Source organism: Tubulanus polymorphus, chromosome 7, assembly GCF_964204645.1.
Source record: "Tubulanus polymorphus chromosome 7, tnTubPoly1.2, whole genome shotgun sequence".
Taxonomy (NCBI): Eukaryota; Metazoa; Nemertea; class Palaeonemertea; order Tubulaniformes; family Tubulanidae; genus Tubulanus; species Tubulanus polymorphus.
In genome coordinates, this window is record NC_134031.1 from 12055502 (window position 1) to 12072825 (window position 17324).

General features: G+C 35.8%; 1 protein-coding gene and 1 long non-coding RNA gene across 4 annotated transcripts in view; one reads left to right on the forward strand and one right to left on the reverse strand.

Annotated features, from left to right (window-relative positions):
• LOC141908713 (uncharacterized) overlaps window positions 1–17324 on the forward strand; it is a 112953-nt gene that overhangs the window by 47750 nt on the left and 47879 nt on the right. For all 3 annotated transcript variants that reach the window (XM_074798870.1, XM_074798871.1, XM_074798872.1), the window contains one exon: window positions 15820–15973. In XM_074798870.1, the coding sequence (XP_074654971.1) occupies window positions 15820–15973 (154 nt within the window). The remainder of the gene's footprint in view (window positions 1–15819; window positions 15974–17324) is intronic.
• Window positions 83–2756, reverse strand: LOC141907973 (uncharacterized). The gene is made up of 3 exons (XR_012619565.1): window positions 2610–2756; window positions 194–265; window positions 83–99 (listed from the first exon to the last, which is right to left on the reverse strand). It is a non-coding gene; the product is annotated as an uncharacterized LOC141907973 (long non-coding RNA).

A 17324-nucleotide genomic window follows, 5' to 3' on the forward strand; every position in this document is an offset into this window, starting at 1 on the left:
CAAGCTAAAAATTTACATAATGAGTAAACTTACCAGAACACGTGAATTCAGAAACTTGTTTTGAATCATCACTGGAACATTTACTCGTCAATACATTATCTAGAAAATCAAATGACAGATACAATGATACAGCAATCTGCTGCCAATTATTACTGCATTATACAAGCTTAAGTTATTTCATGAGTTTACTTACCAGAACAAGAATCATGATTTTTTTTTTCACCAGATTTGTGTTGACGAAAAGACTTGGAAGTCAATACATTATCTTGAAAATGAAATTACAGGGTGTTAATACAATACCTAGAGTAGGTAATTTCCCAAAATATAGGCTTACATGTTGCCAGTAGACCATCTTGAATGTGATCCATGAAAATTACATGGTTTTATATCAACCTCATTTTGAGTGTGTCAAGAGAAAGTAAAAAATCGACAAAACATGTATGCCTGGTTACTGTCTTTTTTCCAATCCTACCGTTCAATTTGTAGGGAAAGAAATCAAATTACCTGCCAAGGGTAGAAATAGGAAAATTGCAAGGCGGGTTCAAAAAGTAAATACGAGGCATTTTCGGTTAAAGCAGCCATATCAAATTCGTTAAGGGGGGTCCCTCCATCTAGGGTTAGATACACTTTTGAATAAATCAACCCTTAAAGATGAAATTTCTGAGATGTTAAATTTATAGGTTTAAGTTATCTCTGTACGAAGGGCAACTTCAAAGGGAAGGCACGAGTCTAGACCTTCGAGACCACCCGCTTGATACGCCCCTGCATGCATTTCAAAGATCATGTTTACTTCATGAGAATGGATTATTTCTAACATAAATAATAACCAATTTCATTGATGTTAAAAATATATTTTTATCAAACGATACATACTTAGACCATCAGGAAATTATAGCACTGTATAGTATTCACCTTAAAACAAAACATTTATCATGGTGGGTGGCCAATAGGACTGAACCTAAGTTTTTTTACACAAAGAATACATGCTTAACATTGCTCATTATCTAAAATATGCATTATGAGATAATTCAATGAAACAAAAGGGAACCATAAAAATTGAAAAGCATACAACAGATATATATATATAGAATATATATAAGGTTAGAATATATATAAGGTTAGGCCTATCACATGCAAAATGATTCAAATTCGTCTATTTCTGCTGTTCTGGTGGACGGCTCAACAAAGTATACCGGTAAATGTATAAACTGAGTTTATGGACATACAAATCTTATAGAGAAAAAGAGCAACATTTCTGAGGGGTGGATGCAAGCTGGATTTATATGTGCATAATAAAAGGCATAATTCAACTACCCGCCCTTGGTTGTGTTCCAACCTAATGCTTCTAAGCCAATACTGTATCATTCACTTATACAAATTGGGTAATGATAGTTTATGGTCGTTGGTGTATCAAAATGAATCATCTACCATCATAGGGCATACCTATAAGAAGCAAGTTGCATCTAACATAACCTATCTTATCTTCAAAGTCCAATGATATTTATTAACCGCAGAATTAACACATATTCCTGATAGACACCCTCAATTCAGATTCATGCACAGTTATCACACACAGTACATGAAGAAAATCTCATGGCGCAAATGTAGCCTGTATACAGCAAGTTTTTATGTAAGCCATGAAATGCAAGGCAAATCTGAAATTTACATTTGAATATGATAGACTCATTTTGCTTTTATTCTCCATGCTTAAACCAAATTCCATCTACATAGGCCTAATGACAATCGCAAGCTTCAGCATGCTGGGTGTACTTTGCAAGTTTGACTCAATCTAGAAAATTTTAATCCCAACAGGTTAACAAGCTTACCTGAGGCATTAAGTTCTTTTTTGTTAGAAGCCTATTTATATGTTGAATACAAAAATAATTTTCCAGAATGGCATAATGGAAGCAGTGAAGAAATCAGCAAATAAGCAAATGTAGCTCATTCATGCAGCACAGAAATACAATATGGTACCCAAATGCATCAGTAGAAACAAAGATACTACACGGCGTATCTATAGTACAATGATTAGTTGTAGAGGAACTTTTATCGTGATTAAGAAATTGATCAGTCGATGTTCTTAGGATCAGTACATACACACAGAGTAGGGTGAGGGGGTTTGAAAATTTGTATTAAAATGTCTATGGTTGTGTATGGGAGGGGGTTTGCATTTATAAACTGCTGTATGCACCATACTCCATGTAGTATGATCATTGATGTTGGACCATCGTAACTCATAACCAAAGTTTAATTTTTTCAACACCAGCATAAATCATTTACTGATAATTCATTAATAAAGACAAGCGTTACGAATCATAAACTGCTTTCTTCTCGGGACCCGCTGTCAAGGATAATTGGAGATATTGAGGTTATGTTCACGATACTTTTTTTTCAATTGACAACCTCAGTCGTCATTCTGATAAAAATTACAAGCTTTGAACTTAGGGCTAATTCTTTGATGCACAAATGCTTGCATTAGAGGTTGTTACTATAAGGCACTAAAGCGTATACAAAAAGTATGGATGTATGGTGAAGGGGAGGGTAAGGTTCTAACTGAATGAGAGCTTCGCTGCAACAAAATTGGATGAAAATAAATCATCATAATTTACCTGTCTCCACCAATAATCAGTCACCCCGTAATCATACCGCAATTCTGTTTTGGGGGGTATGTCCTTAATAGCAAAAAATGCAATATGGGGCCTTCCTTCAGATATGACGGTTTTGGCTTTACAGTTTTCTTTGCCACCCCACCCATCATTGATGAGCCGTCCCAAACTACCATCATCAATTGAGGCATCAATGCTGAAATGGTAAAAGTCATATTTAGAGTATTCAATTAGGCCTAATATACTTTAAGAAGATGGGTGGTATCAAATTATGATACAGGCCTACAGGTAACAGTTAGGCTTTGAATGACTTATTTTAGTTAAAGTGTAAACTAAGTAGCCTGATGGGCAATATCTGGTTAGAAAATCAATAGACCTACATACCACAGAGAACTGAACTTTTTGTCTTGAAATTCAAAGACATATGTATCGTCATCCCCGATTTCCTTCACATCACGGAGTAGCCCACGATATTCCACCAAAAAATCCCCTCTACAAACTGCTTTCTTTGTGAATAATCCATATCCTTAATCAGAAAAAAGTATTATCTTTGATTAAAAACCATTCCTTCAGGTCCTACATTAAAACCTAGGGTCCAGGGACACCATGCCCAGATGAGAAAAGGTTTGAAATGCTCAACCATCTGGAAATGTTAATATTCAACGTCTGGTGAACTACAGAAACCATGACATAAATTTTGCATTGATTGTTTATTTATGTCTTTACTATGTATTGTGGTAACAAAATATGCCAATGTATTAATAGGTATGATATGGAAATACTCAGTTTCTGCTATTAAGTCAAGGAAGCTACCGATATAGGTTTTTGAGGATTTCAGACTGAGATTTTTGAGCTATATGGGCACCAAAAAGGTCACAGGACGGACTTCTTGTGTCTGATCAACTCAATTGTTTTAATGCTGATGGGCCCCTGGGCATTAAAAATATTATTTGAAAGATCAAGATAATTGAAGCGTCTTAAAAGATTTCCCTTGAAAACATCAAAATCTGTAAAAATGCTGATTTCGGCAAACAGAAATCTGCCATCTTGATTCTGACAGGACCAGTCTTTGGGCTGTAGGTGTTTCAGGGTAATATATGTATAAACCAAACATCAATCCATGTGTTTTCTAACTTCCCAAAATAACTGGATTCTGTCTACGGACTGACACAACAGATATTCTATAAAAAAGTGGATATCATACAGATGCAGCAGTAATTTAGTAAACTAGTGGTCCAGGGACACCACGCCCACTTGGGAAGTGGTTAGAAATGCTTAACAAACGGAATATTCAACGCCCCCTGGTGAACATATTAAGAAAGCAATGACCTTACAACTCACCACAATCAATGATGGAACATGTCATGAGCTACAATTTTGTAATTGATTGTGGTTACAAAATATCCTTAGAGACCAATACAATATGAAAATACTAATATAATATAATAAAAGTTATTTAGCTCTTCAATGCCCCTGGTGGCCTAGGGCCGATTCTTTTATGCAGTACGGATAATCCGGACGCTCCATTTCCATTCTTTTATTGATCAGGTGACTATTTCTGGAGAGTTCGGAGAGTCCATTCTCTCCAATCTGTCGACCGGTGTGATTGCGGAGAGACCACGTGACAAAATGGCGACGCATGAATTTTGCCTCCTAAAACTCAGAAAAGTTACGGAAGCCGCCATTTTGATTCTCAACAACTATTCCATTATGCACAAATCAGGATATTCAATCCGGAGAATACGGACTGCATAAAAGAATCGGCCCCATAATCATAGAATATGTCACAAGATACAATTTTGCCATTCATTGTGGTTACCATACCAATGACCTTGAAACTCATACAAAATATCAATAGGTACCAATTCTGTAATTCTGTATGTAATTCTATATTCAACTCTCCCTGGTGGTGAGAACAAAAACCCGGGTAACCCCAATTCCACGTGAGGAGATGAATACTATGACAGCGATACTATAGGCCTATATCAAATATCAAGACTATAAGTCAAAACTTGTCCATAGTTTCCTTCAAAAACCTTTTTCTGAGGACTGATGACACGAAGATGGTCACTGATTGCATCACGCTTGACTGATCAAAGTATCTGTCTGATAGGCCTGTGTAAGAGCCCTTCTCATAGTATAACCAGATCTCGGAATTCAGGCCAAAAATGACCTTGGGCATAAAAAAGGTCACATGATGGCCATGTTAAGTCTGATCTACACAATTTTTCTTATGCTGATGCACCGGGGATACAAACAGATGTGAATGATCAAGATAATTGATCAAAGGGTTTCAAAATTTCCCTTAATAACATCAAAAATATGTAAAAAGTGCTGATTTTGCTGAACAACAATGGCAACCAGTCGGCCATCTTGATTCTGATCAGGCCAGTTTTCGGGCAGAAGATGTATCTAGATACATGTAAAAACTAAAGATCAAGACAATCCATTGAAGCGACTTCAAAACTTCCCAAAAGAACTTGATTCCGTCTATGGACAAACGGACGACAGATGAAAAGTGAACGCAATAGTCCACTGGGACTTAAGTCCCAAGTGGGCTAAAGATTATGTTGTCCTCATTATATATCAAAAACACTTCTCGGCCTATAGGCCTCATTAGGTTTAGGATAGGGTTGGGGTCTAGAAGGTCAGGAGGGTTAGGGTTTGATAGGGTTAAAACATTCCATTTAGGTATAATTTAGCCTACCTATTTCGCTATTGACAACTTTTTTTTCGAATGCCTCTTCTGGATCTTTGCCAAATTTAATAAATTCAAGAGCCACCTGACTTGGTGTCATGCGTCTCGGCATCTCACCTGAAAAATACAACCAAGAATAAGGTGCTATGATAATGGGCAGGCTTATTTGTATCTTTGCCCTATTAACCGAGATATTAATACTGCAAATTGGGCAGAACACAAATCCTCACCTTGAAACATAAAAAAAATAAAAAAGAATTAAGCGATTGATTTTTGCAAAAAAAAAACCATTTAGACCAACGGCCACGTCACTGCATATCATATCAATAGCAGTAGCACTTGATATAAATTACAAAAATTGGCTGTCAAAAATATACAATAAAGAAAAAATTCATTGTGCAACACCGGTGCTTAGTTCCAAGCTTCAAGGCCTAAATATGCTAGAATTCTGTATCACTATAGGCCTACTACTAGGGGGCCTAAATAAGTGAAACTAATTAGTAAGCAGGCATGGCTATAGGCCGGTCCATGTCCTACAATGAACCTGTAACAATGACAGGTTGGTACCGGTATTTGGATTATAATCTAGGCTGATTCAGCAGGTTAGCTGTAGCCTACTGTGCAGTGGTAAAAGTATCAGCCTGTAGCGCGGAATATCAGTCAGCACATCAGGTTTGGTTTCTATGATGATCGGACTGTTTTACAAACCACGACAATTCCTATACCGGTAGGTATTTGTAGGCCTATTTGTATATACTCTAGGGCCTCTCTAAGTTCTGGATATTATCAACGTTAGCAGTAAAAGTACAAATTACAAGCCTATCTGAGATGACTCGGTCAAGACTAGAGATAGGGCCTAATACTACTAGTAAGGTCAGATGTAGTCTAGTACCTAGCCGTTGTTTTCCAAACAGGTTGTAGGTAGGGAACCGTAACAACAACTGTTGAACAGCAGTTGTTACAGTCTGTTCAGACTAGTACTAGGTCAGATGGTATTCAGGCCATCAGGGATTAGCTGGGAGGAGGCCTTTATTTTATTAGATAATAGCTTACCACCAACCGATTACTAAATACTAACAAGGACAGGTTACTCACATCCAATGTGCTAGTGCTGGTGTACTATAGGCCTATAAGTATAGTTGAATGTGTGTGTAAATGAATTTAGCGTTTTCTGCAATCCTGATTAGAAATGCGGTACAATGTATGTCAATATAAGAAATTTTGTAGCCAGAATTTTAATGAAACGGGCGTAAATGTAGTAATGAAAATATTGCACGTCCACCGGTTGTTTACAACGCAGCAACGACCTTCAACGTAGTCTGAATACCGGTCGTTGTTACCGGTTCCCTAGAACGACGGCTAGGTACAAGACTACCTTCAACGCAGCAACGAACTAACCGGTAGCCCTAAATACCGAACAAAACCGTTAAATACCGACTTTATGTCACTAATCAATTTTAGATGCGGGCATAAGGCTAATTTATTTTCGTGTGAAATCGATCTTTTTGGGATATTTCGCTTAACTTTTTGAACACATACCCTAAATTGGTCTTAACGACCAGTGTACGGTAACTGTGCAGCCTGAATAAATCCTCGTTTTATAGCCATTTTAGACTGTATTGAATTATTGCCAAAGGGTTTTCATTTTCTCGTGTCGAAAACAGAAAAGATCAGCCATTTTTTGAAATTCTAAGATGTTTCTTGTGTTTCCGTGCCTACGAACCATGATTTTCTTTGAATAATTTGCAAACATTTTCAAATGGCAAGGGCCTAGGCATAGAAAAATATTGTTAAAATTGATTTACGTAACGGTAGTTCATTAAATGGGGTCTATTTTCTCTAATTGAAATGAGTTAAAGAAGACTTTTTTTTAGTAATCCTCCAATGCAAAACAGTTTAAAATGGATAAAACGATGATTTACTTACAGTTTCACTGGTCGTATTAAGACCTAATTGAGGTACCCGGTATGTGTTGAAAAGTTTAGTTTATAGGGAACTCAAAAAATCGATGTCAGACCAAAAAAAAATTAGAATTTAGGAACGGACATGCAGATATGTCAGGCATACACTGCTAGTCTATTCACTTTTGTGTTTCATCAGTTTTCTCGAGATAATTTGTAACTTTTGTGAGCAAATACTTCAAACTAATGCCATTCAAGCCAGAACTGTGCAGTCGGACATCGTTTTTGTATTCATCTTAAACACTGTATTGAAGGATTGTTAAAAAGTCTTCTTAAACTTATTTATGACAGAGAAAAGAGACTTCACGAATCGCACCGGTTCTTGAAAGATCATAATTACATCAGGGCAATATCTAATCTTGCATTGATTGTACTAGTCATGTCCTACAATTCTACATTCAGTTATGTGGCATATAAAACCCATCATATCTGGACACTACCTAATCATAAAATGATTTTACTATTTATGTCTATTACTACATATGTCCTACAATTCTATATATACAATTCTATATCGCTGGCATATAAAACCCTTCATATTGGCACATTTCGTAATGATGAAGTGATTTTACTATTTTTATATGTCCTACAAATCTATAATTAGTTAGGCAGCATAGAAAACTCGACTCGTAAGAAACTACCTACGGTAATCATAAAGCATTTTACTATTTATATATGTCTTACAATACTGCATCAGCTAAGTGCAGTACAAATTTATATTCAGTTAGGTGGCATATAAAACTATCATATCAGGGCGCTATTTGTGGATGTCTTACAATTCTACATTCAGTTGCGTGGCATATAAACCCACGGCATCAGGACACTGCCTGATAATTTTACTATTCGTATATTTCCTACAAATCTACATACATTTTAAGTGGCGTATAAAACCATTCATATTAGGACAATGGACACTCTCTAATTATGAAGTGATTTTACTATTTATATATGTCCTACAATTCTACCTTCAGTTAAGTGGCATATAAAACCCTTTATATTGGGACACTCTCTAATGATGAAGTGATTTTACTATTTATATATGTCCTACAATTCTACCTTCAGTTAAGTGGAATATAAAACCGTTTATATTGGGACACTCTCTAATTATGAAGTGATTTTACTATTTATATATGTCCTACAATTCTACCTTCAGTTAAGTGGAATATAAAACCCTTTATATTGGGACACTCTCTAATTATGAAGTGATTTTACTATTTATATATGTCCTACAATTCTACCTTCAGTTAAGTGGCATATAAAACCCTTTATATTGGGACACTCTCTAATGATGAAGTGATTTTACTATTTATATATGTCCTACAATTCTACCTTCAGTTAAGTGGAATATAAAACCCTTTATATTGGGACACTCTCTAATTATGAAGTGATTTTACTATTCATATATGTCCTACAATTCTACATTCAGTTAAGTGGCATATAAAACCCTTTATATTGGGACACTCTCTAATGATGAAGTGATTTTACTATTTATATATGTCCTACAATTCTACATTCAGTTAAGTGGAATATAAAACCCTTTATATTGGGACACTCTCTAATGATGAAGTGATTTTACTATTTATATATGTCCTACAATTCTACCTTCAGTTAAGTGGAATATAAAACCCTTTATATTGGGACACTCTAATTATGAAGTGATTTTACTATTTATGTATGCCCTACAATTCTTTAATCAGTTTCGCAACATATAGAACTCATCATCAAATTTATATTCATTTAGGGGGTATTTAAAACTATTCATGTCAGGACACTACCGAATCCTGAAATGATTTTACTATTTGTGTAGGTCCTACAATTGTACATGATCAGTTGCGTGGCATATAAAACCTACGGCATCAGGACACTGCCTAATGATTTTACTATTCGTACATGTCCTACAAATCTACATACATTTTAAGTGGCGTATAAAACCATTCATATTAGGACAATGGATAATCATGCCATTATTTTACTATTTGATTATGTCCTGCAATTCTACATCCAATTAAGTGGCACATATATCGGGACACTGCCTAATCGTGAAGTGATTTCACTATTTATATATGTCTTACAATTCTACATCCAGTTAAATGTCATATGAAAAAAATCGTTCATACCTATTGGGACACTCTCTAATTATGAAGTGATTTTACTATTCGTATATGTCCTACAATTCTACATACATTTAAGTTGCGTATAAAACCATTAGTGTCAGGACACTAGATAATCATGGCGTTATTTCACTATTTAAATATGCCCTGCAATTCTACATTCAAGTAAGTGGCATATAAAAACATTAAAATCCGGACACTACCCAATCATGCAGTAATATTATTTATCAAAAATCCATAGGAGCAAAAACAATACAAATCTCATTTTCTAATGAGTAATATATATTTATTATAGTAAACGTTTTCGGGAGTTACATTATCCCCTCTTCAGGCATAGCGCGCAAGTGATTAAATTTTCATATAATACGTTTTTAGATAATTAACTACTAGTCAAATATATTCACTCAGTAATTTAGATTGTGTATAATTAATTATCTTTATATTGTAATCATCTTGTCACTCAGTTAATTGAAATTGTTTGTAATTAGCTTCGTCCTATTCTATATAAATACCAGTATGATATGAACATTTAATCACTTGCGCGCTATGCCTGAAGAGGGGATAATGTTACTCCGGAAAACGTTCGCTACAATAAATATATATTACTCATTACAAAATGCGATTTGTATGGTTTTTGCTCCTATGGATTTTTAATTATCTTGACCCTCTACCTAAGAACTAATATTATTTATATATGTCCTGTAATTCTACATTACGCTGCGTGGCATACAAAAGCATATCAGGACACTGCCTAATCATGAAATGATTTTACTATTCATATATGTCCTACAAATTTACATACATTTAAGTGGCGTATAAAAACCCTTCGTATCAGCCCACTAGATAATCGCGACGTTATTTTACTATTCATTATGTCCCGCAATTCTACATTCAGTAAAGTGGCATATAAAACCCACCATATCTGGACACTCCCTAATGATGAAGTGATTTTACTATTTATATATGTCCTACAATTCTACATGCAGTAAAATAGCATATAAAACCCATCATATCACACACTACCTAATTATGAAGTGATTTTACTAATTGTATCTACACATCTACATTCAGTTTATTGGCATATAAAACTATTCATATCTGGACACTACCTAATCATAGAGTTATTATAATATTCATATTACACACTACCTAATTATGAAGTGATTTTACTAATTGTATCTACACATCTACATTCAGTTTATTGGCATATAAAACTATTCATATCTGGACACTACCTAGTCACAGAGTTATTATAATATTCATGTCCCCCAATTATGCATTCATTTAAGTGGCATATAAAATCAATTATATCAAGACACTACGTAATCATGACGTGATTTTACTACAGTCAATCTTGGTGTTTGCCTATCACTCAGGACTCGGCTTTTTAGTATAGATTAGGTGATGTACGGATACAAGATAACCCATAGTTCTACTAATGAATTATCAACCATATAAACTGATTTAAGTGCATAACCAGTACAATAGCCGGTTTACAGATGTTTAGATTGTCTACGTAAACTCTTGAACTTAAACTACTATCACACTTGAAAGCAATACGAAATACCAGCCATCATTAAATGGAGAAGCTTTAGACTTAGACATTGAGCGATTACTTCTAAGTTACTCATATTTCCCACTGACCTCAATTACTAAATTAGTTGTTAATATTCTTTTCACTACAGATGTAGGTCTACGTTCCCGACAACTGATACGGGTTACATACATAGTCTAACATAGAAATGGAGAATGGGTCTACGAATTATTGAGTACAAATTAGACACACAGGGAATGGAAGCAATATATTGTAAGAACAAGCACTTATAATGATAAAGCGGGGATGGCATAGCCGAGGTTGACTGTATTCTATTTGTTCCCTGGTACTAACTACAGATAAGGAAAAAACCTTCCTATCTGAATACTGCCTGATAACAAAATGATTTTCATGATTATGCAATATGGCCTACAATTCTATTAAGCATATCAAGCGTATTTGTTTGTATCATTAAATATCCCATAAATGGTTTCTGACAATGACAACTACTTTTGAGTTTATCAAGTCGGCAAACCATGGTTTTGATGATTTCAAAATATCAATGCAATACATACTTCGGACAATAAACAGTAATGATACACTTGTATTGATCTAATCAAAGAATGAAGTCCATCTCTATTCGATTTACATAAAAAAGAATTCCTTCAATGCAGTGTATGTAAAACGAATAAAGAATCGACGGTTAAGTTCAAAGCACGTGCTGGTCGTTTTAAGGCATGTACCTCTAAAGCAGAGTACATAATGGTACCCTTCGTCCATTTAAAAAAGTTGAAATATACTGCATTTGGCCTATGGATAAATGTCTCCAATGATGTTACATGTAAAAAGGACATGCAAGATCGGCAAACTAATAAAGAAAGCTTACCTTTTTCCTTTTTGGCTAGGCTTAGACTCAATGTTCTCGCATCACCGCGAATAGTAACTGGACATGCGCATTGACCTATCGGTCGGGTTCATTGTTTGCTGTAGGAGATGAACCCTACCGAACCTCGAAGCAAAGGATTATTTTAATTGCCCAATGAATTTCATATGAACAATGTGTTGAGAACACGCGTTTTTGGAAAAAAATATATCTTAATGTTCTTGAAGATTCTTGCAGTTTGTAAGTGTAAATCATATACACACTACACAGCCGTACACCCTGCTCTGCTCTGTATGGGCTCTCCCGAACTTCCGGAGTTCTGCCAGGTGATGGTTTCTCCTAACTTCTGACGTAGAAAAAGGGGCGGAGCTTATCTGTTCTAACCGTCAGATGGGGCTGCTGTATTGCTTTATATATAAATATCTTTGTCAGACCCGATTACGCCTACGACTGCAAGTGGGTGATTGAACAATTTTCTGAGCGTTTGCAAGGTGTAACAATTACGGGACACTTTGTATGCCCCGTAATTTTTCACCACCCCGCAACAAGGAAATTAAAAAGACAAACGCCCCGTTAATCGTACATTATCTTAGTATATATATATATATATATATATATATATATATATATATATATATATATATTGATATATATATATTGATATATTGTTATGCGAGTGGATGTACAGTCAGACGTCGTTTTTGTGTCGATAATCAATAAAGAATCGATAAAGAAAATTTAACATTCTCTTAGTTTAGAAGACTCTTGAGAATTGGTATCATGTGCGTATCATATGTATGCTACGGACGATTCTGAAGCCGCGGGCGGCCTGAGTTCAGCGTTCTTTACGTTTTAGAACATCATAAATGTCTTGTAGTATGTGGAAATATCAGAGATATCATTACTACTATCACACCTGGAAGGTGGGAGAGATAGAACCTAGGATTTATGCGTTAAGGTGGGACAGGCTTTCCTTGTTTTTAAGTACTTTCTGTCCTGTCTGTACAGGGTCCATGTGTGTTGCAGGGTTGTGACCGCTCCCTTCAAATCGGCCTTCAGCGTCAACTGTACATTTATATCCTGTAGTCAAAAGACTGCGATGGGTTCTGACCGATTCGGTGTGGGCCCCGTGGTTGGGGGTCTTGGATATCGAGTAAATGTTGAGAAAATGACACACAGGGACTGTATAGACTGCCCTTAGCATCAGAAATCAGTGTTGCCCAGCCTCTAACGGCCCTGCGGGCCTAATTTCCTTATAATCGAGAAAACAAAAAGGTCGTGATTCGGTCAAATAGTCAATAATGCAATACATCGGCCATATACATCGATGATACCGGTCAAAATCTATCATTCTGTTAAATAAATATACAAAAGAAGTTTCTTAATTACAATCGTATCTTAAATTCAAAATTTTGTAATTCGAGCCCGATTTTAATCGTTGCGTGGTGATACATTAGGAATAGTAAGTGATTGACAAGTAAGCTGCGTCATGTTTAACAGCGTCGATCGTTGGTTGTGTCGTGGATTACTCGTCTTTATTGTATCCGTATAAAGTCTAAGGTGAGTGTCAGCAATTAATGTGTATAGTTTATTCCTCATGAATGCACGGAGGGCCTCTAAATAGTGTGAATAGACGTTGATAACATTGAGAATCACTGCTATGGTTTGTTAGGCCTGCAGTACTGGTATGCGCGCGTGTTGTTGCCGACACTGGCCTCCACTTCAAAAATTATGAAAGAAATATTAGAAATAATTAACATCTGATACAGTGGTTAGATTCTAAAAATTGTAGGTGCTCTATTAATTGAGCACCTAGATTTGGTAAGGTGCTCAACTGGAATTTTGTTAATGTGATGAAGAGAGCGCCATAGGCGCGAAGTCCCTCGTGGGGGGTCTGGGGGCCCTCCCCCGAATAATTTCGAACTGTAGGGGCTTGGAAATGCTATTTCGAGGCATTTTTCATCTTTGAATGCTGTTAATTAAATTACCCAATAGATGGAAAGTTTTTATGCAAATAAGTTGAAAAAAATATCGCAGATTGTGGATCATACAAATCTTCCAGTTTTCAGTATAGAGCAGGTAAGTTATCCCCTAGCTGGTTCCTCACAAGATCTGACACAGGATGCAACATGATAGAAGATGATTTTAGCTGGAATCTCCACACTGCAAGGATACTTATACTTACTTTCTATTTTACAAGTTATTGGGAAATCAAGAAACTTTCTACTTTGCACCAAGGTTTTGGGAAATCAATAAACTTTCTACAATTTTGCGTGCGCTTTTGAATAAGACTTAGGTGCGCTGTGAGTAGCGCTTCTACGAGATATTTCACGTGCGTGTAGGCGCGCGAGCGCGATTGCGCGCCTCAAAATCTAACCTCTGCTGATATGCACCATGCCTCCAAAGAAATGTATTTAGCGTCGGATATTGTGTCGAGAATTTCAAATTGATAGATTTTCAGATCTTCCAACCACACAGGGTTCGTATCTCACATAGCATTGAAGTAGGCCCACCATATACCGGTGCCGATCGGTTACTGTAAAAACGATAATCCATTAATCATTTATCTTTAATGTATATAAAAATTATTATACTTCATAGACAAGAATTATTTGATTATCGTTTCACAAGTACCCACAACTCGGAAGCCCTGTGCAGCATGTATAGATAAAACATTGTATTCATTCCCTATGCCTGCAGATGACAGCAGCCAATGAGTCATTTGGGAAAACCCATTCCATGTATTGATCTACTGCTGCAGATAATAGTTGGTGGCTTCCACTTCGCGAGATGCTGTATCTCTTCATATATGGTTGATTAATAAATGACTTAGAAAAACGTTTCTTTTTGGAAAATATTCTGGAAAGCAGGTCCATTTTCCTGGAAAGAAAAATATTCCTTAAATTGGTCGGGTCTGGTGTATGAACCAATTAAGTTGATTGACAAGCGCAGCTTCGGGCCTCAATTTGTCGATGACGTCAGATATAAACAATAACATTACCATGTGCGCAATGCAAACAGACAAATGGGAAAAAAATATTTTGATACATACATGTATTTGAATAGGCGTAACAGAGATTCCTTTGACTTTTGATGAATTTAACTTAAGCCAGCTAGTGGATGGAATAATTCAATAGTCCCCACATTGTATTCCACAAAGTCTCAAATAATTTCTGCTGACCTTTATTATTCTGCGCATGATATTAGATTTTTCTTTATTTAAGGATATGAACAGCAAAGAAACATTTGGCAGATACATTTCATGACTGATCACACCCTCTGGGTCGATATTTCATCATTTTCTGATGTTACTCAGTATTGCTGAAGATGGCTTTTGTTGAAACTTTGGAATAAACCTCCAGCTCAAGGCATCATTTTCGTACTTCCTCATCATTATTGTGGAATCTCGTTATATTATCATCACAGCACTGATGTAGTGTTTTATCAATCATGTCAGGTGGCTACATTCGATTTATTTAATAAATCTTTTTGTCCTTTACTCGAGTTTTCCAGTGATTATTACTTGGTTGACTTATTTTGCATCATCTAACCACCAATGATAAGTCTTTAAACTGACTCCTAAAATGGAATAATCTTGACTAAACCTTGATTGATTACGAAGTACTATTCACACATCGATGAGATGTATTACTGGTTTGCTAATCTATGTAACTACTCTTAACAGGACTGCTTCTTCGAACCTCAGGACTCTAAAGTCCTCTTGTTATAGACTTTGTAGCGTTGCGAATTATAGTTATGAGACAAGCCATGCATCGGCGAGGGAGGTGTAGAAATTCGGAATGGATTATACGAATTCAACGAAATGGCCTCATCAGTAAATGTTGTGAATAATGCTTAGCTTGTTCCAGTGACTTTTATCGATTTTCTTTTTTTAGGAATAACATGTAACTAGTTAATAGAATACTGAATCTGATTTACGGACCTTATCTTACCTTTCCTCTGACAAAAGTCTCCCTGCACCCCTATTTTGACAGTGAAATTAAATCAAATGTTCTTATTCATTAGATTGAGAGCGGAAGATGGAAAATTTGAAGATGTTGGTGATTTTAGCGATTTCTATGCTCCACCTCCACCTGGATTAGATGAAGAACAAATCCGTATATTACAGGAGCAACAGGATGGAGAACTGGCAAAACTTCTTCAAGAACAGGAACATAAAGTAAATGTTATTCCCTTACTTTTTTCTGCATATTAAATTTGTGGAATATTTCAATGCAGAATTTGATTACTTTCTCATATCCACATTCTTAGTGGATTTACCCTGAAACTTTCTGTTTCACATTCAGGATTGGCAAAAGAGCTGGCCATGTCAATGGCAAATATAGGATATCATATCAAATACTAATCACTCGTTCATAGCTTTAGATGTAATTGATTTATCTGCGTAAAAGGCATGTTTTATAAAATACTATAGGATATAGTTGCGGTTGAGTAATGTCCCGCAATCGCTATCAACCCAGCCTTCGCCACTAGGGTATGTTGAATATTGAATTATGTACAATTGGTCTATTTGTATCGATACCTGTCACTATTTTGTAACTACAATCAAAAGTTGTAGTTCATGACTTGTTCTATGATTTTTGTGAATTTCAAGGGTATTGGTTTATAGACAGCTTAGCTGCCAACTGACCCGCAGGCTTTGCACCAAAATGAAATTGAAATACTATCCGCGTAATTTCCCTGAGCTGCTGTTAAGACAGCTGAGAGAAATTTAATTTCAAATAGCATAATCATCGTAAAGTAGTGCTACTTTAAAGTTTAACGAGCATGCTCAGAGCAACTTCACGTTTTTATATTCTTAATATCACAAAACAGGAATATTGTTGAATTACCAGCTTATAGCATCAAATTTTTTAAGATGAGTCTGATATTTGCACGACTGTTTTTCATCATTAATTGAAGTCATTTTATTGACGTTTCGCATTAAATATCCATTTTGGAGCCTAATTATTTGTATCAGTTTAGTGATGAGCATTCGCGTTGAAAACAGTCCTGTACAGTCGCGTAGGCAGTACGCTATATTGCCTTTTCTAGCGTTAAAAGTGTGTATGTATCAGTTATAGATAATGCGCACCAAGGTCACGCATAACAACGATTTGTCTGAGTGAAGATGTAAACTTGCCTGCCTACTTAAAGCAATCAGGGGGACTATCGGGAAATGCTTAAAAACCATGTCAGTCGATAAACTTTATTTCATCAGTAACGGCACTGGCCTCAAATTTGCATAAAGTTGGGAGCTTCTGTCCTAATTGGGCCGTATGATAATAAAAAACCTCCGATGAAACCCAGGCTCTCACTCTGCCAGGTGACTCATAGTTTTAGTTGTTTTATATGTCATTCTGTGAATGTATTAAATTATGAACATTAATTTGTTGAGACACAATTCCCATGATAAGTTTTTCGAAAATTTCATTCTCGTTAAAAGTCTGTTATCACTGACCATAATTAAGTCCTTTTTGATGTATTTTTTCTTTTTGGTTTACCTTTGTCAGCGATATGATGTTGGCATT